The following is a 15,515-nucleotide window of genomic DNA, read 5'->3' as shown; positions in this document are numbered from 1 at the left end:
GATTGCAAGAATTACCAAAATGTGACACAGAAACACTAAATGAGCCAATGCAAATGCCAATACACTTGCTTGATACAGGGTTGCCACAAGCCAAGTTGTAAAACAGAAACAAAAAACAGTCTATGCAAAGCACAGTAAAATGAGATATGCCTGTATCAGGTTATTTATCCCAGTCATCTTTATATTAAAGTTTACAATTAATGTTAAATAGTTGTGAGTTTGAAATTATGATTTTAACCAGGTAACTAATCGTCTGACTTACTGTACTATTAATTTTGTATTTGATGTCAGCTAAAATTTACATTTACAGTTTTCTATAAAATGTTACCATTTGTTCTAAATGTAATCTTTTATTATGGGACTATCAAGGTCACTGCAAACATGGGGCCTGACCTCATAGGTCTCTTCTAGAGAAAAAGCTCTAGGTGCTAAGCACCTCAGGACACCCTGCCATGTAAAGTAGAACCATAATCAATGCTCAGAGATACACAAGACACAAATCCAATCAGTGACGGACTCTGAAGAAATAATGGTGAAGTAGAAAAGAAAGGAGGGAAGCACGTTCCATGAAGAACACCTTCCTTTGCCACCACAAAGGCACCATGGTAAGAGGTACCAAAAGAAGGCTGAAACGGGGGGAAAAAAAAGAGTAAATAACCCACCAAGCCACCTCCCTTCGTGAAGCACCAGACTGACAAGACCAGTGTAGCAAGAGAGACAGACTAGCTTAGAAGATCTCATTTCACAAAAGTGATGGGAGTCATCGTGTGGAGAATGAGGCAGCAACTCAGTCCTCCAGATGAGACATGGTGGGGACAGGACCCTGCTGTAAGGATGGTGACACACACTCAAGGAGGGAGTTGGGAGGAACAGTCCCAAGGACCAATAATAGATGGGACATGGGGACTTTAAGGCAGAGAGATTTCTGGCTCAAGAACTTGTAGATGGCGGTACTCTTCTGAGATAGGGTGGCTTGGACAGAGGATCACTGGGGGGAGGCAACTCTTAACTTGTGACACCTTGAATTTGAGTCTCCACCTATTAAAACTCCTCCCAGGAAGTATCCCTCCCTCAGCAAGTCAACTGTGTGTGGAACCTCACCATGCTGTTTTGATACGCTGGCCTGTCAACTCCGATCCCTTTATTTTAAACTGGGCTCTTGAAGGAGATGTAATGAATTTCGTGGCCCTGCCTAAAATAACAAGTTCATCCCCCAAATCACTGCTCTGTAAAATCGGACATAAAGGGCAATATTCAGAAATGGGCTTTTCAAAAGGCCAAAGTAATAGGGTGGCTCAACATAAAATAATGCCGTGGTGCCAGGATAAAAGGAAGGGGGGAAAACCGCATAGTTAATAATCTGCGGAAGTTGTAAAGGAGAATTGCATGTGTCTATACTTGCCTTTGTAGTTTTGACTTTATTGCCACTGCTACAGGACCAACCTGAGTAATCTGGCAGCACTTTGCAATCCTCTCCTTCCAAGCAAGGATTCATGTGACACCACCATTTCTGAATCACGATGGAAGCTGTAAGACAAAGGCCACATAATGTTTGTGATAGTTGCTTCCTCCAACTATGGAAAACATAAAGCTCATACGGATCAATATACTGACTTCAAAGATTGTTAGTAAGAACTATTTCACAGTAAGTAAATTTAAAGAATTATGCTTAGGTAAGAGTAAGATACCAAGCTTTGCAGCATGCCTGGATTTTTTTTTTTCCAATGACCTTCGACTAGTTATTTAACTCCTCTTGGCCTCAATTTCTTCATCTGTAAATTGGGGATAATAATAGAAGCTCGCCACAGATGTCAAGAGGATAGAGCTAATCCATATCAAACTCTCTGCTAACCAGGGGCCAGGCACTAGGTTGTCAGAAAATGTTAGCTATTGCTGTGGTCATCATTTTGTAGGCTCCAATGGTGGACGCAAACCTGGCCAAGTTGTTACATTTGATGCTCTCTGTTGTCGGAGCACAACCCAAAACAGTCAGCATTTCCATCACAGAGTCATTCACCTCTCCATGCCGTTCCAGCAAGTGGTGAGTAACACCTTGAATTCAACAACCAGAAGCCAAGTGAAGGTGGAAGAGCGTGGCACTCCCTCACTTGCCCACATTCTAGACTCGCAATCTCACCTGTGAATGCCCTCTCCCCCTTATACCATCATCTCTGCTGCCATCTGCCAATAAGATGAGGAAGCAGAAAATTCTCTGGGTTTGGAGGCAGATGAAGACACGTTAAGGAAACTCTATCAACTTGCCTGGGTATTCCCACAGAGTCAAAGGACAAAGGGATTGTGATTCAGTGTCTATGGTGAGCTCACAAATGGTATAGATCAGAGATCTGGGGCTGCGGGTAGGTGTGTAGGTTAAGGGGGGGAGGGTTGTTGAGCCCTGTTTTTCTGTTGAAATAACAGCACTTTGGTTAAAAAAAAATATCCCAATGGATTTGATTCCAACTACCATTGCCTACCATTTCAAACAAGTCTTGAGAATTCCTAATAGCTATTTTTTCTGGAGGGTCAGGCACCCTGCTAAATGTATTTCCTGCATTTTGTAGAGGAGAGAAAACTGAGGCCCTTTGACAGAGGCATTCTAATGCTAGAGCCCCTTCTTCAACCCTTAAAGTCACACCCCTCCCTCACACCAGAGATCTGTAGGAGAAACAACTAGATGTGTAGAGACAGTAACAAAAGCAGGGAACATAGCAGGCTCATGCATTAAAAACTCTGCTCCTGGGCACCTGGGTGGCTCAGTCGTTAAGTGTCTGCCTTCGGCTCAGGTCATGATCTCAGGGTCCTGGGATAGAGCCCCGCATCGGGCTCCTGGCTCCACGGGAAGCCTGCTTCTCCCTCTCCCACTCCCCCTGATTGTGTTCCCTCTTTCACTGTGTCTCTCTGTCAGAAAATAAATAAAAAATCTAAAAAAAATAAAATAAAAAATAAAAACTCTGCTCCTGTCAGGCCAATGCAATATGGCATGGTTAGGGCGCTGGAACATTTCATTATCAGCTGAAGTGGCTAGACATTTTGTCTACTCCCCATGAAAACCACCGTTCCTGATTCCGGCCAAATACTGTGCTTCTATCTGATAAACCAATCATACCTCAATGAGTTAGAACTGTGATCTAGAAGAACCATAAGCTATTTAAGTCAGAAGGTGCCAGCACTGAGGAGAAAGGAATATAGCTAAATGGGTTATTTATTTTGTCAGAGAGTGCCACTGAACTTGAGCAGATGGATGGAGACAGCTGGACGAAGTCTGAGAAAGCCGTATCCTTTTCAGTCACTGATATTACAACAATCCCACCTCAACACTGTATGGAGCTTTGTTATTTTCAAGGCCCTTTTACATACTGTTCCTCTTTCGATTATCTCAACAACCTTCAGAAGCAGATGGCCAGAAATAAAAACGAGAGCCTTCCACAAAGTGAGTAAAATGAGGGAGGAGGTACTAGAATCAACTTCTTTTTCTGCATCTACAAGTCTTTCTGCTGTACCACAACTTATAATAATAGTTAGGTTAACATATGCTACGTAGAGTTTGACCAGATTCAAAGTCCCTCATTATCTTCTGAATACCTTAGGCCAATCCCAAGTAGATATAAAGATAAATAAGACATGGTTCCCAACCCTCAATTTAAAATTCCATCTGCAGGACTGTGGAAGTTATATAAATGTTGACAGAGCTTAAGTTATATTTACACAGAGTTACAGCTGAATTTAAAATACTTTTTTTTTTTTTTATCTTTAAAACCGTTCCCTTAGGCAGATTCTCTGCCACTCAGCCGTGGGCACCTATGTACTCTTGACAGGGGCCAGGGCTACATGGAGGATTCCACAGAAGCCCAGGCAGCTGACAAGTGATCTGCCCCAGTGAAGGCACGCAGTGCATTGGGTCAGGGAGTGACCTACCTGGAAGCCAGGAGACCCAGTTGAGCAAGGTGGGTGGTCTGAGAAGCAACCTTCAACGGCTCTCAATGCCAACTCCAGATTAGACTGGATTCCCCAAGGGGTAGGGAGCCATGGAAAGTTTCTAAACAAGGGGGTGCAGTAAGGCAGGGAAAACTGTGTGCCTGGGAAAGCTAGTCTGACAGGGGATAGTAAACAATTTGGGACAGAAAGGACTCTGAAGGAGACCACTTGAGGTATAAAGTGAGAAATCTGGGAATAAATTCCCTATAGAGGAAATCATCTGATTCATTCTATGTCAACTTCACAGCAAAGAAATGCTAACACTTCCTCACTGGCCTCATGGGGTCCTAAGATCATTCTGATGCCAAATCTAGAAGAGGAGCTTGAGGGGAAAAAAAGAGTCAGGCATTCATCACCAAAAACTGTGCCAATTCTTAACTACAGAAAAGTTAAAAGACTTTCACAGTATTTTGTTTAAGGCTTTCAATTTATTTAAACAAAAGAAGAAAGCATGTATGATCAAGCTCTTGCAGAATTATTTACCAGTTTTCTTTCATTTAACTGGAAAATATGGAGTGATTTTTCTGAAGACAGAATCACAATAGGTTCCTTAAAAGAGCAACCTATCTTGAAATTTAAAATATTTCTATTTGCCAAAAAAAAAAAATCATTTTCATATTTGAGTGAAGAATACATTTAAGAGGGGCCCTCCAAGTGTTAGAGACGTACTTACTTAACAGCAAATGTTCTTTCAGAAAAGAAAGTCTTAATGAGCGCCACCCTAGTAGCCATAATAAAAGTTTCAGGGCGCCCTGGGTGGCTCAGTTGGTTAAGCGACTGCCTTCGGCTCAGGTCATGATCCTGGAGTCCCTGGATCGAGTCCCGCATTGGGCTCCCTGCTCGGCAGGGGGTCTGCTTCTCCCTCTGACCCTCCCCCCTCTCATGTCCTCTCTCTTATTCTCTAATAAATAAATAAAATCTTTAAAAAAATAAAATAAAAAATAAAAATAAATAAATAAAAGTTTCAAATTCCTTTATGCGTTAAAGACTGACTAAGGAACTCATAGCAAGGGTGAGAACCAACTGAGGGTTTCACCCACCAGTGAATAAGGTGATTAAAAAGCTCAGAAGTTCCAGTGTTGAATGCCTACTGAGCTGGGCTTTGAGCTGAGACAAAGGATGCAGAAGTAGGATTTTATTAAAGTAACTCTTGAGAACATCTGCCCACTTAACTGAGCCTTGTCTCCATAGGAAAATAAGTTTGTAGGAGGTATCTATTTTATCCTGTTCAAAATACCATAATATACTAGAGATGAGAAAGTGTCTTGTCACTTCTATTTTTAAAATAAAATTCTTTAGAAAGCCCCATGCCTCCCTGACTTAGGAAAATACAAAACATCCCTATCTTCAAGCTGCCAACCTGTAATGAATTTCTAGTTTTATGCAGAAAGAAAGAAGAAAAAAAAAACAGTGAAACTCTGGTTTTATGGTAGTGACTAGTGTTTTCTGTGATGTTGTTTTCTAGGTGAAAATGTAATGGGACCAATTAGCTATCTTGCTCTTGGTGCATTTTCTGTACTCTCTGTTGTATAAAATAGATGGAGATTTTTTTTCTATCCCTTGTCCCAATTAAACATTATTCCATGAAATAAAACACAAGATGTATTCATATAGCTATTTCTATAAACCCACCTTCGAGTAAGACCAACACCAGGCTCACTTCTCAGGAGTTGGTCTTTCATTTTTTTGACCTCGTTTCATTGCATTTACAGAGTTAAGGCTTTTCTAAAGAAAAGCATATTTTTACACTGAAGGTACAGACCGAAAGATGAACACATCTTCCTAGAATATATACAGTCTTAAAAATGGAAACAATCACAAAAATATGCTCTGAGATTTTCAGATAATTTAGCTGATTTGCTCTTAACAGTGTTCTTTCAAGATTTTCTTTGCCAATTAACATTAAAGAAAGGTTTATTAACTTTAAGCCATTTGTTAACTTTAAATAAAGATAGGCCAGGGGTGGGGGGAGGAAGGAGACCTGCTAATTTTTGTTATTTCAAGAAAAGAAGCCATTCCAACCTGACCCAGGTATCATGCAAAGAAGTAGTCCTGAGAACATGATTTTTTGTTAAAGGAACATTTTACTTGTTCACACACTTCACACATAACAAGGTATTGTTATTTCTACAGAGTACTGAGTGAGGCTGTGGATAAATAGGTACAGAATGATCTTTTGTGATTTAGGTTTGTCTTTTCCACAAAGTGTGAGCTCACACAAGTACAACCCTCCCCAGCCATGACCTGCCCGTAAGGCAGAGTTTCTTGACCTTAGCACTTTAGAGGCTGGGTAATTCTTGACTGTAGGAGTCTATCCTGCACCTTATACCATAGTGACCAGCATCTTAAGCCTCTTCCCTTTAGATGCCAGTAGCACCCTCTCCCCCAGTTTAACACCCCGAAGTGGTTCCAGACATTGTCAAATATCCCTAGGGTTGCCAAAATCACCCCTGGTTAAGAAACATTAATCGGGGTGCCTGGGGGGCTCAGTTGGTTAGGCGTCTGCCTTTGGCTCGGGTCATGATCTCAGGGTCCTGGGATCGAGCCCCGCATCGGGCTCCCTGCTCTGTGGGGAGCCGGCTTGTCCCTCTCTCTCCCCCTCTGTCCTCCCCCCCACCCACTGTTCATTCTCCCTCTCTCCTCTCAAATAAATAAATCTTTAAAAAAAATTAATCTACAGTCATGTACATTGGGATGTACTCAGCCCCAGATGAGAAGCTGAGCTAGTTCAGCAGACCTCATAATCCTTAATACGTGGTAAACACAATGCCACCTCTATTCCTTCTCTTCCCTCCTGGAGCCTCCATTGTGGGCAAGCCTACAAGGCAAGAATGTGCATATTCTCTCTCTGAATCTCACTTTCTCCGGCTCAGTCTCACTGCTCTCTCTCCCACACATAAATCCTGGCTACTCCAGAGCTCACCCTGAAACCTATGCTGACAAACTACCTGACCTGGCAAATTCAGAGATCCCATTTTTCCTTTTCAGGAATCTTCGGGGATTGGATATGAACTTTACTGATAGCACTTAATACCCTTTCTTACTGGTCTACTCTCCTTCATCCGCTATTCCTTGAATATAAATTCCCAGAACGCAGGAATTAATCCTACAATCTGAGTTGATGGAAAGTCTCTAAGAGCAAAGGCTCTATCTACATCTCCAGCCTTGTCTTCGACCACTTCAGAGCCCGACAGAGACACTTATTCTCACGCTTGCCCCTACTCGTTGGCACACACTTTACTTGCTTTACCACTTAGTTCCCTCCTGCCTGGTAAAACCAGACCCACTGCTTCTCATGGGACACCGTCTCTGACTGCTTCTCTGCTCTCTCTTCAAGTACCTTCATTTTCTCGAGTTTGTTGCGGGAAAGCAAGACCTGAGTCTAATTAGCATCCTATCCCCCGGCATCTAGGACATGCCAGGCACAATGTGCTACATTAAAACTCCATGAACCAACGTATGCAAGGTGCATCCTTCCACCTCCCCCAGTGCTTTTGCGAAGTACACTTCTCTGTCATTCACCTGATCACCACGGGGAAAAGCCCTGAAAACCACTTGATCTTGCAAGTGGCACAGAGAACACACCCAGTCACACAGCTCTGTGAAACCCCATCTTGAAGACCGACTCCGTACCTCATCACACAGTCCATAAAAACCACATTAGTTGTCTGCAGTACGAACGGGAACTCTCGGCCTTCACTAAGTGATTTCTGACATCTCAGAACACAAATTCAGCCATCAGCCAAAGAAAACAAATAGCTTTAAAAAGCAGCTGCCTCCCATTCCTCAGCTTTTATCAGTCTTTTTTAAACCCAATGTTTAGAAAGCATTCACTCTAACAAAATAAATGAAGCTTCATCGTACTATGCATTTATCTCGTTTTATCATAAACCATTCAGCATTATCTCTATAGAGTGGTATTTTGATAAATGTGGAGAATACAGTTCCTTGTATATATACCAGTCAAAGATTCAAAAGGGAACGTGCTTACCAGCTACACAATTGTCTGTTGTAGGACCCAAGTAACCACAACTTTAATCAAGTACTTCCCCACCCCTCCTCCCAAATCCCAAATGTGGAGTACAACACATTTCCATAATACAGGAGGGCTTTATAAGTTAATTATATCCAAAAAAATTGGAGGACAAAAACCAACTAATTATTTTCCCTTTTTAACTAATAAAAGCTATGATTTTATGGAAAAGCAATGAAAACACTAGATAAGTATCTCTGCTGTGGATTAGCAGAAACGCATAAGGATATTCCACTTTCTATGCCAACATTAATTAGTGCCCCGCTCCAATGTCTCCTCGCCTTTGTTTTAATTTAAATGTAAATCAAGTGAATGTTATATTTTAGATCCTCTCCACATTCTTATTGACAAATAAGATAAGAGGAACTTACCAGCAGAGACTAGGTCTTTCCACAAGCCAACTAGCAGCATGATACTGCATAATTATTATGGGATAAAGATTATTATGGGATAAAGCTAAAAAGCCCTAATGGAAACATTCGGATAAGGAATAGAAGATCAAAGGGGATATGAAAACAGACATACATCCTAACTAGAGTCTAAACGACAACTTTCCACACCTCCTCTGACTTTGATCCAATAAACATTTATTGAACACCGACTGTTTGCCAGGCTCTGCTAGGTTCAGGGGATACAAATATTAAGATAGAATCACAAGCCTATCCTTCAGAGTTTGGGTATTCTCTGGCTACAAATGTAGTACTCATAAGTTACATAGGTACATAAAGCTGATCCTGCACCGTCCGACAGAGAAGCTTTTAGTCTTAAGTTCCCATTTACATTTAAATTCATACCCGGCACATCTCGAATGCTCACTAGTCACATGTGGTTAGTGGTTACCAATTATACTGGGCACATGGGCATCAACACATAGAGCTAAGGATATATAGAAAGAATATGTACATCATCACAGAACCTTCCACTGCACAGACTCGGCTCAGACACTAAATCATTGATCTCTATCACTTACTGATCCTATAACACTAAGGAAATCATTTAGTTAGCCTAGGAGTCTGTTATGACACAGACACAACTAAAATGTCCTTCAGTAAAGGAATGGCTAAACAAATTATAACCTATCCATACAATGGAATGTTATGGAGCAATTAAAAAAATAAACACAATAGGTCAGTATGTACTAGCACACAAAGATCTCCACAACTTAATATTGATACTGGTTGGATTAAGAAATATACAATGTGATACCATTTAGGTAAAACACATTCATATTAAAATGTACCACATTTTCTAGAGACCTATCTTAAATACACAAATATACAAAAACAAATGGATTGACCAAACAGATACGCAGTTATTCTTACAGTGGTGCCCAAAGGGGATTTGGACCACATAATAAATGTATATAAAACAAGCTACTGGAGGACAAGGTATTAATATTTCCTATACTAAGAGAAATAGTAAATTTAATTGCCACACCATCTATACCTGCCAGATGCTGATAAAAGTGCTCTGAGATAAATGTGTAAGGCTTTTTATATCTAAAGATTCTATGATGGATAGAGTAGAAAGTTTATAATTCCTAAGTTCTTAAGCTTTTGAAGGAGTTTAAAATCCACAGAGCAAGCAAACACAGTTGGTACCATGAATTTGAAAACAATCTGTGATTACTGAAAATGAATCAGTTCTCCCCTGTGCTCAAAGTCATTCATGCACTAGACAGTTGGGGTGGGGAGGGTGGGGAGAAATAAGAGACTCAGTTTCCATCCTTAAGCAACCTACAGACTAATGGGAAGGCACACATTCAGAAAGATCTTAAAACATAATGGCATACAGGTCATGAACTAGAAGTACAGGGAGATACAAGAGCATACAGCAGATATGGAAGGAAAATAGGAATCAAGTAGACAAAATATGTATTGTGGGGAAGACGGCAATGATTCAGGTAAAGGATATAGGTAGGAGTGTGGAGATCTAAAAGAACGTAAATGCCCCCACTTGGACGGGGGTAGTGTAGTTGAAAGAGGAGGGAGACAGAGTCAAAACTATGCAAGGCTTCATAAGCCATGGTAAAGAACTTGGATTTTATTTTAAAGATGGTGGGAAGTCACTGAAGGGTGGTTTTAAATACGGCAGTGACATGATGAGTTCTGCTTCTGTAGAAGGCTCAGGGGAGAGAATGGGAGACTGGAGTAGTAAGCTTGGCAGAATGTAATGTGAGCCTCTAGACAGCAGGTGATGGCAACATAGAGAATCTGAGACAGACCAAGGGGACAAAATAGGTGTGGTCTGGATTCAATTGATGGAGGAAATAAATATGCTCCGCTGTCCCTGCTGGAGAGATAGAACTTAGCAAATTTCTTTGCAATGTCTTTTTTTGGGACACCTGGATGGCTCAGTCAGTTAAGAGTCTGCCTTTGGCTCAGGTCATGATTCCCAGGGTCCTCAGATTGAGCCCCATTGGGCTCCCTGCTCAGCGGGGAGTCTGCTTCTCCCTTTGCTCCTCCCTCTGCTTGTGTGCGCGCGCGCTCTCTCTCTTTCTCTCTGTGTCAAATAAATAAAATCTTTTTTAAAAAATGTCTTTTTTTTAAATGCTAAAAATCTTCATCTTTTTTTATAGATCCACAATCCTTTATCTGTGATCCCCAAATCCAAAAAGCTCTGAAAATGGACAGGACTTCTGTACGATGGCGGCAAAACCGGATTTAACATGAGCTTCTAATTCTTGCCCTATCCCATTCTGCAAGAATATTCTTCATAGTTCATTGTAGAAATATTAGCATCTGTGACTATGGGGTACAACCAGAAAAGACATTAGGTTTGTGAGGAAACAGTTGCTGTATGTACTATGCTACCTTTAAAAAATCTGAATTCAGCAATGCATTCGGCCCCTAGGGTTTCTGGGAGGAACTGTAGATGGTAAGTTGACCATATTCACTTTCCAGCTTTCACGGTGATACATACCACTAGTGATCATACAGACCATAAATTTGTGCCTGTGTTTGGTCAGGGAGGCGGGATATGGGTCAGTTACTATTCTTGATTGTGTGATTCTGGAGTTAAGAATGCATAGGTTTATTCTAATGGCTGACCTTTAGACATGCATCAAATAAGACAGGAAGCATTCATGTTTAGGGAGTTTTCATGGCACTGTGGAGAAAGTGCTACAAGGCTTAACCTCATGTATCTCTGCCCCTGGGGACTGATAACTTGTTTCTAACAAGGTGTGTGCTACAAGACGCCAGAGGCATCAAAAGGAATCTATCCCAGCCCTCTACCTACAACCCATCAACATTCATTCATTTTTTTAAAAACCCATTGGCACAGTACTCTGCGAGGGGATTTGGAGACAATAAATAAATGACATGTGATCCCAAACTGTTCTCAGGGAAGTTGCTCCAAAGGAGATGTTCTATAAATGTTTGTTAAGATAGTAAACTAGAAATAAAGAGAATATCAGTCTGTAACATTAAAAATGAGGTGAGGAAAAACAAGTTGCTAATCGCTTTTGAGTTGAGAGCTTGAAATCAGGGAGAAAAGTGTATCTAGGGAAGCAAGTGCTTTGATGGATAAGATTTGGAAAGACAGCTGGGGAAGGAAAAAAAAAAAATCAAAGTATATCTTCCTGATTGTCTAGTGATAGAACTCCCCCATCAGGACCCCTTGAGAAATATCATTAATAACCTACCTTATGCACCAAGCAATGTGTGGAGTTACAGTGATGTTCACTTTTGGAGCAATGCTAACCTGAAAGCAGCCTAGTTTTGAGTTGAAAAGACAGTAAAGCAAGGAGGTTGTTGGTGGTTTTACATACTTTTGCAAGAGTAGAGAAATTGACCAGAAAGGTCTTACCTTCAACGCAAGAAGGCTGAGCCCGCGTTGTGCCAGCAACCTGCCCTGGGAAGCAGGAGCACTTGACGGTTTGTGATCGCTCTTCGATGCGGTTCTTGTTACAGCACCTGTGGACAGCGACCACCTCACAGGTCCCTTGCTTGATTTGGTGGTGACCTGATGGATAAAACAGACCCAGTGCTGTCAGGAAAAAAATGAAGCTACAAAGTATGTGAACGATACCATGACCACATTTTCCAGCTTCCTGCACCATGCTTAAGAATCTTTGTAACTTTTTGTTTGGATGTCATTTCAAATTTTTATAAAGGTGTCAAGAATAGTGCGAAAAATTCCTATAAACCTGTGGTAGACAGAAATTCAGCCCCCAGAACCTTCAACCCCCGGTATCACACCCATTATGTTACTTACATGGCAAAAGAGATTTTGCAGATATAATTTAAATCACTAACTGGGGGATTCCTGGGTGGCTTAGTCAGGTAAGCATCTGCCTTCAGCTCAGGTCATGATCCCAGGTACCTGGGATCCAGCCCGGCATCAGGCTCCATGCTCAGCGGAGAATCTGCTTCTCCCTTTCTCTCCCTGCTTGTGTTTGCACTCTCTCTCTCAAATAAATAAAATCTTTAAAAAATAAAATAAAAATAATTAAATTACTAACTGGTTGATCTTAAGAGAAGGAACTTGAGCTAATGTGCTCACATGAGCTCTTAAAATCAGAGAGAGAGAGCAGAAGGGGAAGTCAGATTGAAAACATGAGAAGGACTCAAAGCATCACTGCTGGCTTAAAGATCAGGGGGTCAAAAGGCAAGGAAATGGTGACTTCAGTCCTACACCCACAAGGAACTGAGCCAACAAACTGAATACATGTGGAAGCAGATTCTTCCCCAGAGCTTCCATAAAGGAATGCAGGCCTGCTGATACCTTGATTTTAACCCAGAGGTCAGACTCTGAGCAGAGAATCCAGCTACACTGTGCCAGACTTCTGACCTACAGAAACAAGCCACTAAATTTGTGGTGATTTGTCACAGCAGCAATAACTAAGACCTTTTATCCAGATTCACTGTTGTTAACACGTGACCCTCTTTGTCTTGTCATTCACTCTCTTTCACATATCTTTCTGAGCCATTTGAGAGTAACTTGCAAACATGATACCCCCTGACCCTTCAGGAACACTTCAGTGGTTATTTCCTAAAAATAAAAACAGTCTCTTACATAACTATCAAAATCAGGACATTTGACACTGATACAATGCTATTTACACGATGCTATTACATGATCTACAGTTTTGCCAGTTGTCCTAATAATGTCTTTTCTAGCCTTTATTCCCCTTGTTCAGGATCCAACTCAGGGACCTATATTGTATTTAGTTGTCACATTTCTTTAGCCTTCTTTAGTCAGAAAGTATTTTTTAGCCTTGATCTTTCTTAACCTTGACATCTGTCAAGAATACATGCCAGTTATTTTGTAGAATGTCCCTCAGTGGGTCCAGTGGCCCTGGTCGAGTCTTCAAAGACTCCAACACCAGCCAACAGCTTAAAGTCAGTCTGATAACCCTGAAACAGGACCACCCAGCTAAGACACTCCCAGATTTCAGCTACTGACAGACTGTGTGAAGTTATATATGTTGACTGTTTTAAGCTTCTAAGAATTGGGCTAATTTGTTACACAGTGATAGATAACTAATTATTATCTCTGGCTATAGCAGGATTGGAAAGATTTACCTCTGCTCTGATAAAAACTATGTAAACAAGGCTGTGGAGGCAATATTTAGAAATTATTAGTAAAAGACAACTTTTTCAAGCACCCTCAAATTTCACATATACTATTTACAATAAATTGTTCTGTGAATTACAAGCAGTCTCATCTACTCATTAAGACAGGTTTCCCCAAAGATTCCCAGGGGCTAATGCTTTGCTTGGTTTCTGTGGTGGGTGCAGGTACTTCAAATCACAAAACTAGCTTAAAAATCTGAATTATGGAATATTTTTAATTGATAAAACAAGCCCTTCCACAAAACAACCTCTATATTATTCTGAAAAATTTCTAGCCCTTTTTTCTATGTTAACTTTCGGTGGAAACAAAATTCAATCACTGGCAAGAACAAATACTAAGGCAAAATTTCATTTGTAAAACACATAAAAGCAGAACCACTACCCAGAGAATCAAACCACCATCCTGAAATTTTCCATCTACTACAGAAGAAAGCATAAAGTGATTAAAACTATAAACCCAATTAAATGTACACAACAAGAATGCTGATTTCCGAGGTACCTGGGTGGCTCAGTTGTTAAGTGTCTGCCTTCGGCTCAGGTCATGATCCCAGGGTCCTGAGATTGAGCCCCCCTTTGGGCTCCCTGCTCAGCAGGAAGCCTGCTTCTCCCTCTCCCACTCCCCCTGCTTGTGTTCCCTCTCTTGCTGTGTCTGTCAAATAAATAAAATCTTTAAAAAAAAGAATGCTGATTTCCCATAGGTAGTTGCATACAATTGTAAAAAATAAATACAAATAAATGGTAATTACAATGTCGGGAAAGTAGGGTGGGCACTTAGTGCTGAGTAAGCAGAACAGCAAGGACTGGGAAGAGCTCAAGAGGAGACCCTGTCTCTGGTTTCCAACTGCAAGTAAGCACGTTCAGGTCAAACGTTCCCTGAATGACTAGCCATGTGGTAGGGGGGCCCAGGGTGAATTCATCCCCAGTCCTCCATCAGTGCCTTCCCCTGTTGGCCACTGTCACAGTTCGCTCAGCTGCCACAAGAAAGGACCACAGGCTGGGTGGCTTAAACAACAGATCAAGGTCCTGGCCAATTCAGGTGAGGGCATTCTTTGCAGCTTGCAAAAAGCAGAAGGGGGCAGGGACAGAGCGCTCTGCTGTCTTTTATTTTTTTTTTTTTTCCATAAAAACACTGGCTCTCCCAGATTAGGGCCACACCCATACCCATATGACCTCATTTAACCTTAATTTCCTCCTCACAGTCTCTGTCTCCAAATATAGTCATATTTGGGGGTTAGTGCTTTAACTTAGGAATGGGGGGGCAAATATTCAGTAGATATAACAGCCATCCTGAATTAGATTTTCATTTTTTTTTTTTTTAAGATTTTATTTATCTGACAGAGAGAGACACAGTGAGAGAGGGAACACAAGCAGGAGGAATGGGAGAGGGAGAAGCAGGCTCCCGGCCGAGCAGGGAGCCCAATGTGGGGCTCAATCCCAGGACCCTGGAATTATGACCCGAGCCAAAGGCAGAGGCTTAATGACTGAGCCACCCAGGCGCCCCTGAATTAGATTTTCAAAGACGCTGGAGAGCCATGAAGGCAGAACTAAACCTCACTAAGAAAATAAAAGAAATGCATTTTAGTAACTTAGCATAGTTGAGAAGTGATTGGGATATTGATTAATATTATAGTTGGCTTAGAATTTTGCTATTTAGATAACCATCCACAAATGCAAACAGATTTTTTTTTCCCTACTCAAATTTCTCTTTAAATAATCAGCTTGTGTAGTCTAGGATTTTATTCATTTATATAACACGGACTATGGTACCTCATTGATTTTTAAGATACAGTGTTTTTCTCATCTTTAAACATTTCAGGTCTCACAACTGATAGTATCTTATTGTAACTGGCAATGCTTTTCTTTCTTAGAAATACACAAAATCGGGGGGGGGGGAGCAAGATGGCGGAGGAGTAGGAGACCTGGATTTC

At 41.2% G+C, this 15,515-nt stretch overlaps 1 protein-coding gene across 1 annotated transcript; it reads right to left on the bottom strand.

The window, feature by feature from the left end:
- Positions 1–1,192: 1,192 nt before the first annotated feature.
- LOC118005485 (chemokine-like protein TAFA-4) lies at positions 1,193–12,195 on the bottom strand. The gene is made up of 2 exons (XM_034997411.1): positions 11,819–12,195; positions 1,193–1,527 (listed from the first exon to the last, which is right to left on the bottom strand). Exons 1-2 carry the CDS (start codon positions 12,069–12,071, stop codon positions 1,193–1,195), a joined length of 588 nt encoding a protein of 195 aa, XP_034853302.1. The 5' UTR covers positions 12,072–12,195.
- Between the last annotated feature and the right edge of the window lie 3,320 nt (positions 12,196–15,515).

Source organism: Mirounga leonina, unplaced genomic scaffold, assembly GCF_011800145.1.
Source record: "Mirounga leonina isolate KUSES-001 unplaced genomic scaffold, KU_Mleo_1.0 Mir_94, whole genome shotgun sequence".
NCBI classification, from domain to species: domain Eukaryota; kingdom Metazoa; phylum Chordata; class Mammalia; order Carnivora; family Phocidae; genus Mirounga; species Mirounga leonina.
Note: the sequence above shows the minus strand (reverse complement) of the source record. Positions and strands in the feature narration are given on the sequence as shown.